This window comes from Otolemur garnettii, unplaced genomic scaffold (assembly GCF_000181295.1).
Source record: "Otolemur garnettii isolate 467f Iridium unplaced genomic scaffold, OtoGar3 scaffold00203, whole genome shotgun sequence".
In the NCBI taxonomy this organism is placed as follows: domain Eukaryota; kingdom Metazoa; phylum Chordata; class Mammalia; order Primates; family Galagidae; genus Otolemur; species Otolemur garnettii.
The window spans coordinates 1,983,152-2,005,963 of NW_003852598.1; the positions used below are offsets into that span (position 1 = coordinate 1,983,152).

Below are 22,812 nucleotides of genomic sequence, written 5' to 3' on the forward strand. Positions count from 1 at the left end.
GCCTGGCCATTTTCTTTCTTTTTTTATTAAAGATGCAAGAAAATATTATCTGAAGCCTTGGATTCCTGGGGCATTTAAGTTTTTATACTGTTGTTGTACTAAACTCTTTAGCAATTGTTCATTGTTTGCAGAAGTGTGATCTCAAGTTTCTCATACCAAGCAAAGATAGTAAAGAGCAAAGCCATCTAAAATTATCACCACTTCATAGAATGAAAGGTCGTTCAAAAGGAGATATTAAAACAACTTAATTGAAGATTAAAAAAACAGAACTTTAAAAACTTGTATCTTCCCATTTTTCTGAGAAATTCTCATATTAGCCTGATTTTTTTCTTTTCCTTTTCTTCTTTTTTTAATCTTATGCTACTATGAGGGGACACTGCATCACTCCATTCTAGATTCATACCACGAACCGGAATGTAGGGACTATTGTTTAATAGCATAGAGCTGGTGAATATCTGCTAGAATGTAAAACTGTCTAGCCAAATTAAAGGTGTAACTCAACTATATCTTAGAGAGTATCTTTTATCCGGGGTACATTCCAAGTTACTGTATATAAGAAGTTCTAAATTTAAAAGCTGTTGTTTAGTTCATTTAATAAACACCTATGAAGCACCAATTCTGTATCATACATTGAATCAGGCACTTATATTTTATATTCTAGTTCATTTTATATTCTAACAGATTAATCAATGTGGAGTAAAGAAAATGTGATATAACAAAAAGAACTGAAATTAGGAGACCAGCATCATTGGTCTTTGCTCTATTTCTAAGAATCTTTATGCCCCTGGGGGTTTAGTATTCTTTCTGTAAATAGGCCCAAGAAGGCATATGTCTTTTCACACTTAATTTTCACTATTAGATTTCAAAATATCTAAAGAATCAAAGTTAAACTATGCAATATGAAAAACTACATGATGGTTTTTAGAACCCAATTCAGCTGCAATTTCTCTTACCAGTGGTTCTCAACTTTCCTTTGCAATGAAAATAATTTTATGATTGGGGGTCACCACAACATGAAGAACTGTATTAAAGAATCATGGCATTAGGAAGGTTGAGAACCACTATAGACAGTCTCACTGTAATAAGCATAATGCATCCTCCATCTTCCTTAAAAGTTTCAAAACAGGATTCTTCACACTAATAATTTATTAAAGCAATCTTAAAAGTATTCCTACTATCACCATCAACCCATCCTATCTGCCAAGAAAGAGCAGTCCTCCAAATTTAAAGTGACTTACATAGTTAGTTAATGGTAGAGGCTCAGATCTGTAGTTCTGTACTCACCCCATGACTTTATCTTGCCTAACTGAGGGTTATTCCACTCTAGGGACTATGAACGTGGGTAGTGCATTTTGATCTCCTCGGGCAGTAAGGAACCATAGAAAAGCAGACTGGGTTTGGAGACTAGAGGTGACTGGGACATAGAAGGGCAGGCAGTTGAGAGGCTTTGAGGCTCCTCTGTCTGGCATTACCTGCTCATTTAGTCCCATCCCTGGCTGTCCTTCTCCTTTAACTGTACTGATCTCTACTCTCCTGTCTGGTGGAAACCAGCCTGGCAGGACTGATCTGTGTTTTGATGGTGGCTTCGTGTGCTGTTGGCCTCGGCCAATCAGTCTACCTTTGTATTACCAACTCACTCCTTGAAGAGAAGGAATAACACAAGTTCAACCACCTGACTTGGAAACTTATGTTTGGTTCAGCTGTTTGGGCTGGTATGAGATTTCTAAAACATCAAATTTTAATATCTTCATACTAAACCTGTTCCAGTTGATTACTCCACCATTGCCTATTGAATTTATATAAGCCTTTTCTACATATTTCTCCTATCTTCCCAGCCCCTAAAACAGTATTTTTCAACTTTTTAAAAAATCTCATCGCATACTTGAACCTAGAGTTAAGCTTCCATGGCCCACTTAAATCATGTTGATCCAAAAAAATAAAAAATAAAAAATACACTTACTGTGCTTTGAACTTCCTCTGAAAATAATTAATGGTCTTTAAAATTTTTGCAGAACACCTAAGATCCTGTCATGCCACACTGGTGTGCCACAGTATGCCAGTTGGAAATCACTGCTGTAGGGTCTGATATGTTTGTGGGTGCTGGACTTGAGTGTGCAACACTGTGTGTGTATATATGTATATGTGTGTGAGAATTGGATCCTGACTTGTGGATCTGTATTTATAGCTCTTTGAGGCAGATAAATTCACAATTTAAACAACACCCTCCCAATCTTTCAGTCCAGTTCATTTTCATTCACATATATGTCAAACGCACTTAAAATAAAGGTGTCCATTAACCAGTGATAATTTAATTAATGATCTTTAAAATTTTTCTCAGCATACTGGTTGAAAATCAGTGCCCTAAAAGCATTGCGATTGGTTACTAGTAGACAGGCATCTTCGGGCAGCTCTGGGGTTCACTGGGCTGAGCACTGTAATTTTTACCTTACTATGCATTTCTTGTAAGTCCAAAGCATTGCCTGTAGCATTTCTCTCCCTGGTCAGAGTTGAATACCTATGTGGCCAAGATCATAGGATTTTCTACCTGATGAGTCTTAGGAAGCTCGAGGGTGTGGACAGATCAGGGCTGTCTGCGCAGGAAAACCGTTCAAAACAACCCAGTTAAAAATGCATCATTGTATATACTTCAGAGATCTGGAAACAATTTTTTGTAAATACCCTGTTCTTCTGACAGAAATGCCTAAATTAGCTTACAAAGTAATATTTGTTTCCACACTGAAGGTTACCCTTACCTCATTTGTCAAAGCATTCTCCTGGAAGTGAGTTTCCAGAGAAGGTAGAAGGCCACACAATGCTATATTTTCCCATTTCCCCAACGAGACTTTCATTCCAATCCTCTTGAATACAGGTTGCCAACTTGGCCTGTTCCATCTCCAATAATGAGGAAGGGGTGAAATTAGTCCGGATGGCAGCCACCCAGATTGACAGCCTGTGTCCTCAGGTAAGCCTCATTCACTTTGTTTGAAAAGTCCTCTGGCCACCCGGTGTTTAGGATCCTCTACACTCCAGCCCCCATGTCCCTCCCTTCCTTGCGTTTTCCTCTCCCTGGAAAACACCAGCCATTATTTACAGGCTGTTCTGAGTTCTCCCTTTTACAAAAATCTGTAACCACTCTAGTGGTTGTCTTTCAAATTACTGCTGCGATTATCATCTCTTCTACCCCTATTTACTTTGTTCTTTGTTTTAGGGTATTATTTAAATGCTCCCTATCTGTTTACCTTGTCTCCACAACTAAATTGTAAGCTTGCACATGTGGAAAGCAAGAGTAATATTTCTTCCACTTCTGTTCCAAGTGTTTCGGACTTGTCAAGTAAATACTTTTTGAAACCTAAGGCTACTTATCACGTCTTAAAAGAGAAGCAAAGCAAACAAAACAAATGATAGCTGATAAGCTACATTAGCTTCCATGTTTTTTGATTGTCCTTTTAAATGCTAAGAAACCAACCATTTATATATAGAACCCACGGAGTCCAGGGTTTTGACCTGCTTGTTTCTCCTTTAAAGGGTGTGGTCAAAAAAAAAAAAAAGAGTGTGGTCATCATGTCCCTGGGTTGTTTCTGGTCTAACAAACAGGTCATCAATGCTGCTCTCACACTGGCTGCCCGGCCACAGAGCAAAGTTGCTCAGGATAACATGGATGTCTTCAAGGACCAGTGGGAGAAGCAGGTGCGAGTGCTAACAGAGGCTGTGGATGACATCACCTCGGTGGATGACTTCCTCTCTGTCTCAGGTGATCATCACCAGCTCCTCCCAAGGGAGCTGCAGGACAATACTGGGGTGAGAGGGAGGAGATAAGGACTGCCTTGCGAGTGTCACAGGTCTGTGTTTCTACTTCTTTCCTGTCCCACTGAGCTTTTAATCAGCTCTGCAAATGTGATTATAGCACCCTCTCAAATTATTTTTGTTATGTGCTTTATTTCAAGACACAAAGTTAAGGCACTGAAAGGAAACAGATTATTTAAGGTGGATCAAATGCCTTCTTAGTTCTGGGAGCTTTTTAAGCAGGATGGCATTTTGAGACATCTGTAACCTCTATGTAAAAAAGGACCATGCTAATCCACATGGTTTGTGTCTTAAAAACAGGCAATCAGATATTCCAATGTGGTTATGTTTAGTGGGTCATCATTCCAATAAATGGGGATCTGTGATAAGACAGTTTGGAATATAAGTCACAGATATTACCCATTAGAAGGTGCTTGGGAGCCATCAAGTCTTTGAGCATGTGTCTATAAGGTAGTGTTCAAGAAATGAGGGGAAGAAAATAGAACTAGTTTCTGCTCAAACTTGTATCTTTCTTTGTAAATGAAGCTAGACTGGAGGATGCTTGTAGATTTGAATAACTGTGGAGTCAATTTGACCTTTGATGGGACTCATCAAGTCTGTTTCAAGATTGGGCTACCAGCCAGGATACAGGCCTTTTCCAAGCGTATTTGACCAAAAGCATTTGGCTCAGTTCACTTGGAAGAATCTTTGTGAAGAGGAGGTCACTGGAAACCTCAGCCTCCTTTGTGAGGCATTAAAAGAACCAAATGACCCTTAAATTCAAATTGGCCAGGTGCTGATTCTATTCACAAATGTGTAGAACTCACACCTGCTGGCTCAGGCAGCACCAGCCCAGAAGCCCTGCTGGCTTTTGGCAGCCTGAAGCCCGAGAGGGAAGGGCTCTTGTCACTGCCAGTGGGAAACAGGCAGACAGGACCTCTGAGTGTGGCAGTGTGGAAGTGATTCCTAGGGGGAAGCCATCATGTTTCAAAAATGTTTCTACTTGTAGTGTTTCTTTTTAATAAAGACACAGTCAGTGAATTCTCACCATGGGTTTATGTTGAAGGTTTATCTGAGAATAACATAGTTGAATCTGGAGATTTGATGGGTAATCAAAAAGCCAATTTTTCAGTGATAGAGGGAGGGTGAGACAAGGCAGATAAGAAAGATGAGCTAACCTGTGTGCAGTGTCTGTAATTTGCCTGACTCTCTGCTGTTTGCTTTAGTTCTCACCAACCTTCCATAAAATGGGTATTAGTATTCTAAGTCTCCCTTTGAGAAAATTGAGTCATTGAGTGGGTAGGTAACTGGGCAGAGATGGTGTCCAAATCCCAGTCATCTTCTTTTCGGAAGCTATGCAATTCTCAGTAAGTCAAGATAGAAAGGAGACTTCTCTGGTGATTTCCACTTCATTTCAGCTCCCTTCTCCCCTCATTTTAATCTCTACTCGCTCTCAGAAAGCTGTCTTATTTATTGCCAAGGTGCTTTGTTTCTGATGACTTGTCAAAGGAACTATCACATCAATGTTTTTATGTCTAGGAAAGGGCTTATGCTGCCTGCTGTTCTGGTTTTTCCTTTTTCACTCTTTTTGTTTGTTTCGCTGATAGTTGAGTCTTCACATTGCAAAAGATACTCAAAAAAAAAATGCACCCTTATTTCGATAGCCATGTGGGGGATTTGAGTAGTGGTAAACAGAAAGGTGGCCATTCATACTTGGCTACTTCCTAGAATCTAGTAAGTTTTTACCGTGGTAACAACGGTGTCTCCTAAAAGAGGTAGGAGCCCTTCTCTTTCAATCTCAGATGTCACACAGTGATCCTGAGAGCCCCTGGAAATCTCCTGCAACTCCTTCTACCTACAAATAAATAGGAACTGCCCATATATTGCCTTTCCAGAGGGAAATAATTTTAGAACTTAAACTTCCCAACTTCTTTTTCTTTTTTTAAAATGCATATAGGCAAAACACCTACATGCCTCTGGTCAAAAATGCCATTTGAGAGAGAGCAGTGAAAAGACTTTGTGCAGGCATACTTGTGAGAACTGAGGCAGAATCCCATATGGCCAGGTTAGTTGCGGGCCTAACATGACCAAGGCTTTGGCTAGAATAGCATTTCCAGACTATGTTAAGGAATTAAGGTTGACTTTATAAGGCCAATGAAAAAGCCCTTTGGAAAACTGGCCAGATACCCATCAGTAACTTTTCCCGATCTGTGGTAAGTGATGAAGGTTGCTTGCTGACAGGTCTGGGAATGGTAATGTGCTAGGGGACCTCAAGAGAAGAGGAATTTACCCAATGTATACAGGTATCTAATGGCATAGATGAAACCTGGGCTCATGAAAGGCTTTTGAGAAGTCCAGCCTGAGAATTCCTTATAAAAGTCTCCAGCAAAAACCCCCTGACTTAAGGCCTACATGGGAGCAGAGGCTGGCATGCAAATTCCTGTATGCCCAAGAAGTTTCTCTATGCTTTGCTTAAAGATTTGAGGTAACTGCCTCCAAATGGCATGGTCAGTAGAACAGACATTCAAATCATCTTTTTCCCTGGTAGACTCAGGCTTCATCAGATAAGAACAAAGAAAGCAATAACTGACAACATGTTTTTCATTAAGTTATGTTAAACCCAGTTATGTTAAAAGGATTATGCTTAAAAGTGTATGTTGAGTGGATTATCAGATTACCAGGGAGGAGCTACTTTACAGGGCGGGTGGTCATAAGATGTTTAAATGGATTAAGGAAGTCATTGATGCCCAGTGCGCATGTGCAAAGGGATTGTAATGAATATTAATGAGGTCATTGCTGTATAGTGCGCATGTACAAAAGTCCCTATATAAACCAACCGTAAATGAAGAAGGCTCGCCATTTTGCCTGAGTGAGCAGATGGTCACCTTTATTTAAAACACAATTTCGATAAGCATGCTTATTCTCTGCAACATCGCTTTTCCGTGAGACCCTTATGGCAACATTCTGGTGCGAGGAGCATCTTAGGCATAGGCCCTAATGCCAACAAATGCATGTACAAAAATTTTGGAGGATGGGGAGAAGCATAATGAGATCTTGTCTCCGACTTCAGTGGTGCAATGGTTTTCTTAACCTCCTTGCACAACCCCACCCCCAGCCTTGACTCTTTGTTCCCTTTCTCCCGACCAACCGTTCCTTTGTGCATCTCATCACACCTGCAATGAGAAAAGGCTTTGGTTTCCACTGACAACACCATGTGGTGCGACCCCAGTGGTACAAGTGCCACAGTCATCACAGGAGGATGAACAGCCACTGTCAGGGAGCCAGCTTGGTAGGGAGCAGCAGGCACCTTTCCCCAAATGGGGTTTAATAAATAATGACATAGCCCATTCTGTCTTGCTGGTAGGCTGTGGACACAGCTCAATAGTTGGGGAAACTACTTCTCATCTTCTTTCCAAGAGGGAGCTAAACATTTGCATCAGTAAATTGCAAGTTTGGCCCAGGAGATATTTTGAAATGGCATTAGTGGCATTTTATGTATCAGTTTCCTCTTAGAGGAATATCTATTCTGGCAGGAAAATCTATTTAAAAAACAATAAAAACAGATCTTTGTTTTTAAAAGACTATAGTATTGTTTGTTTGTTTGTTTTTAATGCTACCTGAACTTGTGTATCTGAATATTTAGTTGGTCCGTATGAAATGCAACAAGTTTGGGTAGCAATGATGCTAGCTATTAACATTATAGGAGAAAAACCAATTTTCAGATGTGGCCTGGGATCATAAAAAAGGGAAATGGCTATGTTAGAACATTTAAACTTTTCCTACTGTGCAAAACATACCATTTGTAATAGTGTTTCAAAATGAGTATCTTGGCATTAATCATGTGACAGTTTAATTCTTTGGTTTGGCTCACAAAACAGTAGAAATCTAAGATCTAAAAAAGCCATTAAATTGATCCCACAATATCCAGGAGTTCTATTTTGTTTGCTTTTTGTGTTTTTTTTTTCTTTTTAAACTCTGTGGCCTCAAGTTGTTTTCCCTTCAACATTCACAAAATGAACTTGCTCAAATCTAGAAACTTGCCATGCAGTTTATAATAATCAAGTTTTGTCATTAATTTTCAAAATAAAATTATATCTTTTACTATATAATATTGCAAAAATTTAGGCATGTTTACCACAACATATGTTACATTTAAACATTTATTATTATTATTAAATACCACATTTGATATCAAAGTGTGCCACCCTAAATACCTGGTCAGTTTTTCCGAACAATGGAGTAATCTCTGGAATATAGGTATTTTTTACTGTTACCTTCGCCTCAATCTTTTTTCAGTCAGAACAACATTTCTCTATCTCCTTACTTCATGACTTCTTTATCTTCAAAATCCCTTAGGATAGAGATGTTTAATTGACTGCTCCTCTTTAGTGGACATATTCATTCCCTGTCTTTGCCTGTTTGTATGACACTGTCAGGAATACAAATGTAATCCAGTGTGGATTCTGCTTCAAATTATTGATATATACTAAACCAGTGTGCTTCAAGACTTTAACATTTTTTTTAATTCAAATTTTATTTAAAAATTTAAGATTAACATGCAGGCACAAATGATTAGGTTACAATATTTGCACTTGGTAGGTAAAGTCCCTATTGTAATTGTACCCCTCCCCCAGAAAGTGTGCCATAAATCCTTACATTGCAGCCTTAGGTGAGAACAAGCCACCCCCACCTTCACTCCTCTTCAAATAATTGACATATCTAGACCAGTGTGCTTCTAGACCAGTGGTCCTCAATCTGTGGGTCGCAACCCCTTTATAACAATGAAAATACATCCTACATATCAGGTATTTACATTATGATTCATAATGGTAGCAAAATTACAGTTGTGAAGTAGCAAGAAAAATATTTTATGCTTGGGATCACCACAACATGAGGAACTGTATAAAAGGGTCACAGCATTAGGAGGCATTACAAAGGTTGAGAACCACTGCTGTAGACTGTGGGCCCCAGACCAGAAGGTGCAGGGAGTAAGAAGGGTCAAGTTATTATGTACAGTCCAGGAATCTGTATAGACACCAAACATTAACATATAATTATTTAACAAAAAGTCCATGTTCATGTCTACAGCTCCTTGTCGAATACAGGCATGTCTCAGATATTGTAAGTTTGGTTCCAGGCAACCCCAAGGAAACCCACATGGTTTCCCAGTACATGTAAAAGTTATATTTGCCCTATCCTGTGGTCTCTTAAGTGTAATGGTATATTAAAAAAAGGTACATACCTTAATTAAAAATACTCTACTACTAAAAAATAAGTCATCCCAAACTTCCAGTGAGTCATGATCTCTTTGCTGGTGGAGGGTCTTGCCTCCATGTTGATGGCTGTGGACTGATGGACATGGTGGTTGCTGAAAGTTGGGGTGGCTGTGGAAATTTCTTAAAATAAAAGAAAAATTAAGTTGGCCACATTGATGGACTCTTCCTTCCACAAAATATTTTTCTTGTAGCATGTGAGGCTATCTGACAACATTTTACCCACAGTAAAACTTCTTTCAATATTGGAGTCAATCGCTAGAACCTGCCGGTGTTTTATCAACTAAGTTTTGGCAGTATTCTGAATCCTTTGTCATTTCAGCAACATCCACACAGCTTCACCAGAAGTAGGTTCCATCTCAAGAAACTTAAACAACTCCTCATTCATTCTAGTTTTACCTAGAGATAGCAGCAGTTTCTTCACACCTTCAGCCCCTCCATTTGTAATTCTAGTTCTTTCTATTTCCACTGCATCTTCATTTACTTTTTCCACTGAATTCTTTTTTTTTTTTTTTTTTGCAGCTTTTGGCTGGGGCTGGGTTTGAACCCACCACCTCTGGCATAAGGGGCCAGCACCCTACCCTTTTGAGCCATAGGCGCCACCCTTCACTGAACTCTTAAGCCCTCAGTGTTATCAGGATTGGTGTCAATTTCTTCCAGATTCCTCTTACTGTGGATATTTTGCCCTTTTCCCATGAATCAATCGTGGATGTTCTTAATGGCATCTAGAATGGTAAATTCTTTCCAAAAGGTTTTTAATGTACTTTGCTCTGATGCCATCAGAGGAATCACTACCTATTTAAGCTATAGCATTATGAAATGTATTTTCTAAATAAGACTCAAAAGTCAAAATTACTTCTTGATTCATGGGTTGCAGAAAGGATGTTGTGTTAGCAGTTATAGAAATATTATTCTCCTTGTATATCTCCATCAGAGCTCTTAGGTGAGGGGTAACTAGCAGTATTGTCAATGAGCAGTAATATTTTAAAAGAAATCTTTTAAAAATTTTCTGGGAAGTAGGTCCCAACAGCGGGCTTGAAATGTCAAGTAAACCATGCTATCAACTGATGTGCTATCATATTGTTTTTCCATATATTGAGCACAGGCAGTAGATTTAACAGGTTTGTGAAGGGCCTTAGGATTTTCAGAATGGTAACGAGCCTGGCCTCTACTTAGTCACCATCTGCATTAGCCCCTAACAAGAGAATCAGCCTGTCCTTTGAAACTTTAATACCAGGCATTAAGTTCCTCTTTCCAGCTACACAAGTCTTAGGTGGCATTTTCTTTTCAATAAAAGCCTGTTTGAAAGCCTGATTGAAAAATCTGTTTAATGTAGTCACCTTCATCAATGATTTTTGCTTAATCTTCTGGATCATTTTCCCAGCTTCTACATCAGCACTTGGTGCTTAATTTTGTATTTTTGTTATGAAGGTGGTTTCTTTCCTTAAACCTTACAAGCCAACTTTTGTTAGCTTTCAAACTTTTCTTTTATAGTTGCTTCACCTATCTCAGCCTTCTTTGAATTGAAGGGAAGTAGGGCCTTGTCTTGGATTAGGCTTTGGCTTAAGGAAATGTTGTGGACTATTTGATCTTCTATCTGGACTACTTAAATGTTCTCCACATCGGCAAGAGAGTTGTTTCACTTTCATATCCTTGGTGGGGGTGGTCACTAGAGTATCACTTTTAATTTGCTTTAAGAATGTTTCCTTTGCATTCATAACTTGCCTCAGTGCTTATCTAAAGAAGGCTAGTTTTGGCTTCTCTTGAATTGTGACATGTCCTCATTTCTAGAGTTTGATGTAAAGTGAGAGGTATGTGATTCTTTCACTTGAACCCTTAGAGGTCATTGATCATTTATTGACCTTATTTTAATATTGTTGTGTCTCAAGGAACAGGGAGACCCAAGGAAGAGAGCAAGGAACAGGGGAACAGCTTCTGGTGGAGCAGTCTGAATATGTACATCTATTAAGTTTGCCGCTTTACAGGTGCATGGTTTGTGGCTCCCCAGAATGATTACAGTAGCAACATGGAATATCACTGATTACAGGTCACCACAACATGTATAATAATTTTTTAAAATGTGCAATATTAGAATCATCAAAATGTGATGCAGATACATGAAGTGAGCATATGCTCTGAGAAAAATGGCACCAGTAGACTTCCCGGACCCAAGATGGTCACAAACTTTCAATTTTGTTAAAATAATCTGAAGTGTAATAAAGTGAAGCACAATAAAACAAGATCTGCCTATGCCTATACATTGTTGGTATCTAATAAATTGCAAATTTTAAAACATTCTGAACCATTGTAGCTTTCGCATGTATACCATTCATCCATATAACTACTATCACAAGAGAATTGTGATTTGTTTTTCCAATAAAATGGGAACTTAATTAGGGAAAGTTGAGAAACACTGAGTAAACTGAAGTCATGTGTCACTTAATAGAGATATGCTCTGAGCAATGAGTCTGTAGGTGACTTTGTTGTTGGACAAACATAGAGTTTACTTGCAAAAACCTAATGGTATATAGCCTATAGCCTACTGCACATCTCAGCCATATGGTCTACCCTGTTGCTCTTAGCCTATTAACCTATACAGCATGTTACTGTACTGAACGCTGTATGCAATTGGAACACAATGGTAAACATTCATAAATCTAAAGAAAAAAAAGTACATCAAAATGTACAGTCCTATGGGACTGCTAGTCATATATGTGGTTTGTTGTTGACTACAATGTTATACAGTGCGTGGCTGTATCTTAATGCTTAAAAATTTCATAAATATTAGTCAGTTATTGTACAGTCGATACTTTATTCACACAATTTAATTAACCCCACTAACTTTTAACAAATCTGTTGATTTGAGTAATTAAAAACCATCCTTTTGTTACTGTGGATTTTGGGCCTATGTTAGTTTCCTGCAAATAGGTAATTGTATCCATAAAAACATATCCTTTTTTTTCTGCCTCCTAATTATGTATTTTCACTTTGGGAAATAGGTGTTTTATTTTTTTAAGCTATCATTTTAATATATTGGGTGATGAGTGGGCTTCTAAGAACTTAATTTTTATTAGCTTCAGAGAGATTACTATCTAATATAATTAAAAGATTTCTCACTCTTTTGCATTCAACTCAAATACCATCTTTCAACTATGACGGGGAAACAGCTATGCCTTATCCTACTTTGTAATTCAAAGAAAATAGCAGCTGAACCCATGTTTTTGACACGAAGACCCTTTAGTTGCTCTCTTTCAAGGGCCAGGACACATTTTAGTTATCTCAGGAAATCCAGCAGGATGGTAAGAGAAGCTCATTTGAATCAGACTTTAGTATTTGCAGTCACAAACCACATTTCCTTTGAAGGGATCTTTTTCTGAAGTGTCCTTCCAGGTGAGTTCATGTGATACGATCCAAGATCTCATGAATGGATGGCTTTTAGAGCTTTCTTAACCAAAGTGAAGACTTCATAAATATATATGTTCACATATAGCTGTTTTTTTTTCGATTTTACTCCAGAAAATATCAACATCAACTACTTTTTGAGTTTAAGAAATCTGAATATTAAAACTTAAACATTTCATTATTCTGCTTTATTGTCTAATGTACAGTTGAAATTATAGAATTATAGAATATAGAAAGCATAAATCCATAACGGCTTGGGAATCATATAGGTTAAAAATGGATGTTCTTTTTGAAAAGTCAATTATACTTAGCGATTTTTCTACCCAGTGTTCTAAAAGAACAAATATTTCCTCTGAGTGCTTAGTTTAATGAAAGAGAGATCCCTAGGAAAGACAGATTTTCTGGGTACCCTCCTATCTTTCCTTCTTTTGGAAATTAAAAATTAGAATTAGCCCTAAAAGCTTATTAAGGAGGCACTAATTTATTTTAGTCTTTTATAATTGATTCATTGAATTTCGCAGTTACAATTTTAAAAAGTTTATAGATTCCTTAAGTCTACTTTTAAATCTGTGCTATATTTCTATTAAAGGACATATGTTTATATGTGTTTGTGTCTTAGCGTGTTTGGGTTGCTTTAACAAAATCTTAATCTGCATTGCTTATAATCCACAATAAAATTTATTTCTGCTGGTCCTAGAGGCTGAGAAGTCCAGGATGAAGGTCTGTAGTGAGGGAGGGTCTGGTTTCTCCTTGTCTTTTCACTATAACCTCACATAGCGGATTGACTGAGGGATCTCTAGCTTCTCTTGGGGATGATCGAATATCCTATAGTTAATTGTGGTTATGGCTGTACAGTTCTGTGAGCATACTAAAACTCACTGAATTATACACTTTGAATGGATGAATTGTGTAGTATGTGAGTTATATTCCAATAAAACTTTTTTTATTAAGTTAAAAAAAAAGTTCTTATAACCTAATTATTTCCCCAAATCTCTACTTTTCAATATCATTGTTTTGAGAGTTAGGATTTTACAATATAAATTTTAGGGGGGCATGAACATTTAGTCCATTACAATTTGTGTGTTTTAAGGTCAAGTTTTGTTGTTCTTTCCATAGAGCACAAAACTTTTTACTCTTTCCTTAGAATTCTGCCTCTGAAGAATGTTCAAGGGATGTAATTAGAGATAGAGCCCACATTGGATGTGAGAAATACAAAATTGGGCACTTGGTGAACCATAGGGCCCAGATCCTGTTCTCTGTCAGGGAGAGTGAAGGCCATCCCCCCATTGCCTGCTTGTTTTCTGCTTTAGGCAGTGACGTGAGAATAATGCTGACTGTGACTCAGATCTGGGGAATCAGCTGTAAGACCAGATTGTGTTTTAATTATGGGAAATTCTGTGACCCTCTTTACCTGATCAGTTTTCCTGTTATATGACATGACTTTTCAAGACTAACTGGGTGATAATTGTTTATTCTGTACTTTCCCTTAAATGTTTGCTCAATAAAAACATGATTAAACAAACATACACCCAACGCTTTGACTCTGGGTATGTTTAGAAATGGTTTTACTTCTGACTGACTTCATGGTGGCTGTCAAAGAACCCCCAAAAGACCCTCTCATAATTTAAGTCTCAAACTTTTTCTTTTTTTTGAGGCAGAGCCTCAAGCTGTCCCCCTGGGTAGAGTGCCATGTCATCACAGCTCACAGCAACCTCCAATTCCTGGGCTCAAGTGAGTCTCCTGCCTCTGCCCCCCAAGTAGCTGGGACCACAGGCAACCACCACAATGCCTGGCTATTTTTTGGTTGCAGCCATCACTGTTGTTTGGCGGGCCCAGGCTGGATTCGAACCCGCCACCTTAGGTGTATGTGGCTGGTGCCTTAGCCACTTGAGCCACAGACGCTGAGCCAAATCTCAAACTTTTAAACAAAGGAAAGGATATTCTTTAAGTCAGTGGTCCTCAAAGTATGGTCCCAAACCAGTAGCGTTAGTATCACCTGAGAACTTGGTAGCAACTCAGTTTCTTGGGCCCCAATCCAGACCTACTGAATCAGGGACTAGGAGCGGCTCCCAGCAATCCATGTGATGCTACAAGCCCTCTGGTTAAGGCTCAGTTTTGAGAATCACTGGCATAATTATAAACTAAATCTTTTAAATATCATTTCAATGTTATTAGGCATGTATTGAGATGACCAAGGCAAGGGCTCATGATAGTTGTTGAATCAATGTTAGGTTGGTTAAGTACTGAGTGATAGAAAGTTATCTAAATGTACATATGTCCTTCCCATAGAGAATCATATCTTGGAGGATGTGAACAAGTGTGTGATCGCCCTCCAAGAGGGTGATGTAGACACTCTGGATCGGACTGCAGGAGCCATCAGGGGCCGGGCCGCTCGAGTCATACACATCATTAATGCAGAGATGGAGAACTACGAAGCTGGAGTTTATACTGAGAAAGTGCTGGAAGCTACAAAATTGCTTTCTGAGACAGGTAAGCATGGGCATTAGAGCTGGTTACAATGTTAATGTAGCCATGATTAATTTCCATGATTAATTAATGCCATGATTAATTTCCATATGCAAGTAGAGCTGTTTCCTCGTGTTCTATAGTCCTTCTAAATTGCACATAATCATGGAAGGGGTGGAATAGGTAAAGGTCTTTGCGTTTTGAGTTTTAATTTGAATAACTTTAGGAGAACAACAACTTTATTTCTTTTCATGTATATATTTATAGTTTTCATATAATATTTGATTCTCACAAGAACTTTATGTAGTAGGTGAAGAAATTTGTGTTATCTCGAATTAAAGATGAGAATGTAGAGATTTGAATCGGCTAAGAGATAGGGTGAGGTCACAGGCTAAAAAATAGTGGTGATGTGATAGGAACTTATAATCTGGAACTTAAAAGGCCACGGCTCCATGCATTGTTTGGAAGGAATTGTGCACAGCCAGTAGAAGGCATACAGGTTCTCAGTAGTTTGTGGATAGAAAGTGCTCAATGAAAGAAGATGGTGGCTGCTGAAAAAGAATTAGACTTTAGCAGATTCCCTTTCCTTCTAGGAGAGCTTTATGTGTCCTCCTCTAGGGGTGTGTGGCCGCCCACAGGGGACTCACTGCTATAGTGAGACCTGATTACTCAGGGGAGCCTGTCAGAGCTCTCAGGTGCATTGGGATGGAAGAAAATCTGCTGAGTTCACAGAAGAATATACAACTTTAAAGAGTGTGTCAAAGACTGGCTTATTTTTTGTAGTCTTTGCTGTTAATAAATATTTTTGGATTCAGATTTTCTTAATTTCTATGCCTTACATATTCGTATATATAAACTAGAGAAATAGTTCAGGGAATGAGAGAAGACTGGGATAGAAAAAGAATTTAAGTCCATATTAGATGGGCTTATTAATGAGTAATGAATTGGGTCATGTGTATGCTCAGAAAGGCCTCTCTTCTCAGCCCCTAACAGGGGCCTTCTTGGGCTTGCACGTGAACTTTGAATGCCACTAGGCATTTTAAAAATAGATACCTCTGAAAGGTCAGATGTAGCAGTGTTCCAAGTTCTGCGGCATAAGTCATGTTGGTAGAAATGTTTCTTTCTACAGGGAAGAGATTATTCACAAAGACTTCTGTAGATATTTGTTAGCCTGGAATAGCAAAAAAAAAAAAAAAAAAAAAAAAAAACCACAAAACAAAAAACCCAACTTATAAACACAAGCATTGGTCATTCTGTCTGAAATATAAGCAGAAAAGGAATAGTGTAGTGTCAACATCTAGAGATTGTGGCTCCTTACAGACTTATTAGAAAGAACGACGACAACAGTAAGACATATCTACATTTTAACTAGCTGAGATTCAACACTTTCTGTTGTTGAAGTTGTTCAAGTAGGTTTGGCCTTTGTGTTCACTAGAGTAACATAAAGCAAGATATTTGATACCTTCCCTCACTCGGAAGAGTTAGAAAAAACATGTTACTCTCCAAATTAAGGGGAAGGTTTTTGTTTTAACTTTGAAGACCATCTCACATTTTGTGGTTCTCAGCTGCTAGCCTAGTGGTCCCCAACCTTTTTGGCACCAGGGACCAGTTTCACAGAAGATACTTTTCCACTAATCAGGAGTGGGGTGGGGGGTTTCTGACCGGAGGCAGAGCTCGGGTGGTGATACAAGCAATTGGGACAGCCACAAATATGGATAGATGGGACTTTGTTCCCACGAAGTCAGGCACTGTTCAAAAGATGTTTTATAATTTTTTTTTATTGTATCTTGGGCTGCTTTAATAATAGAAGTGATACCCAGTGGGTCAGAATCTAAAGGCAATGACAGTTGCTTAGTTGATCAAAATATTTTACCATAATTTTCACCCAAAGTTCTGAAATAGCTCTCTGGTTGATTTTTCTGCTAAAAAAGAAAATCAATGAAACAGTCATCCACCCTGGATTGTTGTTGTTAATTAAGATTTTCCTCTTACTGATTCAGAAGCTTTAAAAATCTCTCGGCTGTTCCTTGCATGGTTATTGGGCACTCTAGAGACTTAACTAAAGGTACCTTCCTTATTTTGATGCCCAAATCCAATTCCTAATTGAGCTGAGTAGATGAGCAAGACATTTAGATTCTGTTTTTCTGAATAAATTAAAGATAACTAGAAAAGTAACCAGGTAGAGATTAGAAGAGACAGTTAATATACAACCATAGTAGAAAATATTAGGAATACATGTCAAGCAAAAGTGGATGTTAGTGGCCTAAGAACTGGAATATACTTTTCTGTTCACAATTGCTCTTCCATCCCTCCCTCCCGGTCTCCCTCCCTCCCGGTCTCCCTCCCTCCCTCCTTCCTCCCTTTCTTCCTTGGGTTTATTCTCAGCCAAATTTGAGGACCTTGGGCCCAAGTCATACCCAAGAAGCCTTGAGCAAGTGGACTCACTGTGGTTGGGTTAGAGTTTGATTTTTTTTTTTTGGAGACACAGTCTTACTTTGTCACCCTTTGTCAAACTCTTGGGTGTAAGCGATTCTCTAGCCTCAGCTTTCTCAGGTAGCTGAGACTATAGATGCCTGACATAACCTCTAGATATTTTTTAGAGACAAGGTCTCACTCTGGCTCAGGCTGGTCTTGAAACTCGTGAGCTCAGGCAATCCACCCCCCTCAGCCTCCCAGAGTGCTAGGATTACAGGTGTGAGCCACCATGCCCAGCCTGGTTATAGTTTGATTTTATTCATTTTAGGGGAACAGGAATTACGGGTAAAGTCATAAATCAACACATAGAAGGCATACATTGGTTTGGCCTTAAAAAGTAGGTCACCTCAAAGTAGGCATGTACAGATTATAGGTGGGTTTAAAGATTCTTTGGTTGATAATTGGCTGAAAGAGTTAGGCTTAGTCTAATAGACCAGGAGTCAGCAGAAAAGTTGAGTTGGGATGCTTTTGGGATTGAGTTGAGATAAGGGTATGTTAATCAGACACAAACTACCAGACATATATTTGTTAAATAAATTGAGTGCCTGCAGGTTTGTTTTCCATAGCCTTAGGCCTATTAATGAGCTACAAAGGATATCTCCAAGAAGGGAGGGGCATGATGAGACATATCTGATCTCCTTTCTATGGCTGGCAATTTAGTTTTAGGGTAGTCTCTTGGTCAAGTGCAGGTACAGTTAGTAAGCTGTTAGGGGAGCCTTAAGATTTTAGTTTGCAATTCTCCCTTTTGGCCAAGAGCTGCCAGGGGCAGCATCGATGGTCCAACTCTTATTTTATTCCATCTGTTGCTGGAGTAGGTGTGGCCACCTTTCCCGAGTTCATCCAAGCTCTTAGCGGGGACAAAATGTCACAGGCAAGGCTACAAAATTAATTTATCTGTAAGTGTTGAGCTACTATACAGTTGAGTTTAGTTGAGAGCTCATAGCAAACATAAGCATTGTTAACCATTTAAGCCAGAGGTTCTCAACCTGTGGGTCACAACTCCTTTGTAACAATGAAAATACACCCTGCATATCAGATATTTACATTACGATTCATAACAGTAGCAAAATTATAGTTATGAAGTAATTTTATGGTTGGGGGTCACCACAACATGAGGAACTGTATTAAAGGGTCACAGCATTAGGAGACCTTAGGAAGGTTGAGAACCACTGATTTAAGCAAAGGAATTTAGAGACTGGTCTTTTTTAAACAGGAACAATGTTCTTTAGGAATAACTAAAGAAGTTGCCAAAGAAATGAAAGAAAAATTTTAGCTGTTAACTCACTGATTGCTAATTTGAATTGCTGGAAAAGGTTCTCCCACAGACTGGACATATGGAGTTTGAGAAAGACCGCAGATCAGTTCCGTGATTATGATTGCACAGTTGTGTTGGCTCTGTATATTGTCTAAAATGGATTGGTCCCAGTGTCAGTGCTGGGCTGTGCTAAGAAGATAGACATCCTCAAAATAAAGACTTCTGTGCATATTGCTGGTTCCCAAATCTGTTCTGGGGGCAAAGCTTTTCTGATAAAAACAAATATATATGTATATTAGAGCCATATTGAATTGGTTACTTTTCTATATGAATCTATATCTTGCCATACCTACTAGGTTCCACCCAGTTCTCCCCTCACTCCCCCAAAACAAGTGGTTAGATTTAAGATCCTAAGCCAGAGGTTCTCAACTCTGCACAATTGACTTTGGTCTGAGTATTTTCTTGGTAAAGAGGGGTGGGGCTGTACTGTCCACTATAGGACACTTAGCAACATCCCTGCCTTCATTCACTAGACATGTGTAGTGTATCTTCCCTATCTCGCACAAAGATGTGATAACCAAAAATATCTTTAAACATCGCAGGATCTCCTTGGTGGGGGGAGGGTGGGATGGGTTGGGCAAAACAATACCCACTGAGCTTCACTGCTCTAAAGCAAAACAATTATCCCAATAGGGACCAGTTTGAACACGGCAAGTAGAGCCTACATACTCCATTTTACATATACTGAAGGGAGTGGTGTGGAAGTACATTACAAAGAAAGATCCGTGAAAGGTCAAAATGCTCAGAAAGCCTTGACTAAACCAGATGTTGCTGCTGACCGTGTTAGCAAACATAGGCCAGCCCCCGTTTCAACACGTGACTGGCTACCGGGTTGGGGGTTGCTCTGCTCAGGGGCTATAAATTGAGAGGTATCCAAAGACGGCCCAAACCATCTGTGGCTTATTTTCCATGAATATATTTTTTTTCCTCAGTAAAGACAGTGCTTTGCATAAGAACACTTTTCATCTTGACACGAATGCTGAGTTAAATGGAGGAAAATTTTCTAGATTATTAGTATGCTAAGATTATAGGGCAGCATTATATAAAAAATTACCTATTTATTTTTTTATAAAACTAATATAGGCTGATGGAAACACAATAAATTGGACCTACTGCAGACCCATTAAATACTTATATGGCATATTTGATGGGCTCTTCAATAAAACCTGATTTATAACAGATTGCCAACAGCTTGGTAGCACGCGCATGCTTGAGGAGACCCATCCTCGTAGATCCCATTTACAAAGTCAGGTTACGCAGAAGACTGAGAAGGGCAGGAGTACTTTGCGTGATATCATATTTAGGTGTGCACGGAGTAGCTCATTCTTCACTGAATGATTTATATGGTGTAAATTTGATAGCTAATGCAAGTTTGTGGCAATGTGAACATAATTAGGTTGAGAAAGCTTTGAGATTCTGCCAGACATTCCTTCTTTGGCAGTGTGGGGGACACGATTGACCCCTTGCAAAAAAAAAAAAAAAAAAAAAAAAGAATATTTAAATGAAGGTTCTATGTTGTTGAGTACTCTGTATGCAGAGATTAAAATTTCATAATTTTGGAGAATATGTGGGCCAAACCAACATATAATTTTTATTTCTATGCTCTATAACCTAAAATTTTGTAAGAATAGGGGAAGCTTTATACATCATGTCTCTATATTTTATCTAGAAAATCTAAGAGGATCAGCAAATAGAAGGCATCCAAACTGGAAATCTTATTGAAGGGTACCTTAGGGCAGTGCAGTGAGTGCAATGGAACACGCCCAGGTTAGGACTCAGAAGAACACAGTGACTCCATGGGCACCAACAAACTGTGACCTCAACAATTTAAGTGATGCCTCTGGGACTCAGATCTCACCTGCATTGCCTGAATGTTTTGTCATTTGAGAATGGTCAATATTTAGAAAGATGGAATGTATGCATCACTGTTCCTTCCTCCCTGGTGGCTGTGCTGCACAGGGACAATCCTTGCCCGTGAATCTCCTGGGTAAACCCTCTGCTCCATTCCTTATTCCTGGGCTATACATATCCACACTGTCCCTTCTTTCCTCTTTGCAATGTTTTCATCTCTTCCTCTTCCTTCAGGTCTGTTTCTTGGACTTTAAGATCTAGCCTAAGTTCTGTTGGAGAAAACAGAAGATTCTACCAGTTTTGACCTTTAATATGCCCTATGCAGTGTAAATGGCTGTGCTTACAACTAGAATGTCAGTTCCTTGAGGCAAGTGTTTCTGTAAGTGCCTAAAATGTATGCACTGACTAAATACAAAAAAACTAAGACATTTTATCATTATTAATTTAGTAGAGAATCTGTCCACCAACAGGCTTGGGTTCACAGTGCAAGACCAGATTAATAGATTGTTCTTCTTTGATATACAAAAAGTAGGAAGGAAAGCAGTCTGATGAGCTGTTTGGAGTGTGCTTCCTTTACTTGGACAGATTTCTGTTGCTAGCAGAATAGTTTTAGGACAGTGTCAGGTGACCTACCTATCCCTATGGCTGGATGTTGCGGGGAAAGGGAGATGGGTAAGATTTAGGTATTATCCATAGGAAGGGCTATCTACAGTGTAAGCTATTACTCATGGCTGACCATAAAATTAGATAATAAGACTAATGAATTTTGACAGAATCTATAATAACCAAGATTGTTCAGCCTAGACATCTTATTTTAAACATATTTTGATATAACTCTATTAGTGTAAAGTATTTTATTTCTTTCTGAAGAATCAAAACTATGAAGATGTGGAGGAAATGGCAGTGGTTGTAGTATTCATAGTGGTGGGAAGTATTTACAGGTGTGAGAAGAATGACAAGGAAATCTCACTTAGCCCTTAAATAGACAATGTGTACTTATCTCACACATTTGGATATGATTGATACCTACATATTCTAGGTAATGTGGGGACCTGATAAGTTTCTGATATCTATATTTTATCCTAAAAGCAAATGCAAAGTTTCTGGCTCAGAGAACAAACTTATTACCTACATCAGTAACCACACCAGATCTCTATGTTCCGTCCTCCCTCTCAGAGCAGTGTGATGAGGGCAGGTAAATTCTGCACATACAGAAGAGGCCCATACTACAGGTGAGAAACCACAAGATTTTGAACCTGAGAGCTTATGTAGGAATTAGTGCTCATGGGCACCCTCCTCTCCTTAGGGAAGGAGAGAGACCCTTTCTCTTTAATGTAAACAAGTAGAAGAATAACTTTTTGGAAAGCAAATGAACAGCTCTTAGTTTTATCCTCCTTTGAAATGTAAACATATCTCTGTGGAGAGAAGCCTATAAATCTCTCCCAGGTTATTTCACTATTTTAGGACTGCTATTGAGTCATCCTCTGAACCAGGCTACCAGTAATTTTTGCTCAGAAAGCCCTGACCGTACAGAAACAAGAAATATTTTTTCTGCACTAGTTGTTTGTGAATAACACATTCTACAGTCCACACTGGCCCTGCTCTATCTGCATGAAAGGCTCAAGAATCACTCAGAATATACAACTTTAACCATATAGTTTTCAATATGGAAATATAAATGGTTCTTAACCAAATGAGAAGCTGTTTGACTGTTTTCATGATAAGATAGTCAAATTTGAAATTACACAGGCAAATCATTACCTACCAGAATGACAAAAAATCCAAAAGTTCTACCACATATTCTATTATCAAGAATGAAGCAATATAATATATAGTCTTATATTTTGGTAGATGTATAAAGTGGAAGAAATTTGATATTCTCTCTCAAAGGAACATTATCATTTACTATTGGGAAAGTAATTTCATTCTTTAAAAAGATCTGTTCTTCAGATATGTATATGTGTTTTTATTTATTTATTTTTGCTAGTAGAAGATTATTACAAGATTATAGACTGGAAAGAAACAAATATCTAACCCTAGGGTACTGGTTGATTAAATTATGGTGCAGTCACACAATGGATCACTATGTAGGTTAAAATGGAATGGGGACTAACTCACCATATAATCTCCAGACATATTGTTAGGTTAAAAAAAGGTGGAGAAAATATGTACCGTATGTTCTATTCATTTCAAAAAGACAAAAAAAAAAAAAAAAAGAAAAATATAAATTAAGAGAAAGTAACATAC

At 38.5% G+C, this 22,812-nt stretch overlaps 1 protein-coding gene across 8 annotated transcripts in view; it reads left to right on the forward strand.

The window, feature by feature from the left end:
• The window catches only part of CTNNA2 (catenin alpha 2), a 1,095,877-nt gene that overhangs the window by 991,998 nt on the left and 81,067 nt on the right, over positions 1 to 22,812 (forward strand). For 7 of the 8 annotated variants that reach the window (XM_012812356.1, XM_003801234.2, XM_003801236.2 and 4 more), the window contains 3 exons: positions 2,870 to 2,962; positions 3,595 to 3,751; positions 14,748 to 14,948. In XM_012812356.1, the coding sequence (XP_012667810.1) occupies positions 2,870 to 2,962; positions 3,595 to 3,751; positions 14,748 to 14,948 (451 nt within the window). The remainder of the gene's footprint in view (positions 1 to 2,869; positions 2,963 to 3,594; positions 3,752 to 14,747; positions 14,949 to 22,812) is intronic. The other variant, XM_023507760.1, reaches the window with a different exon arrangement.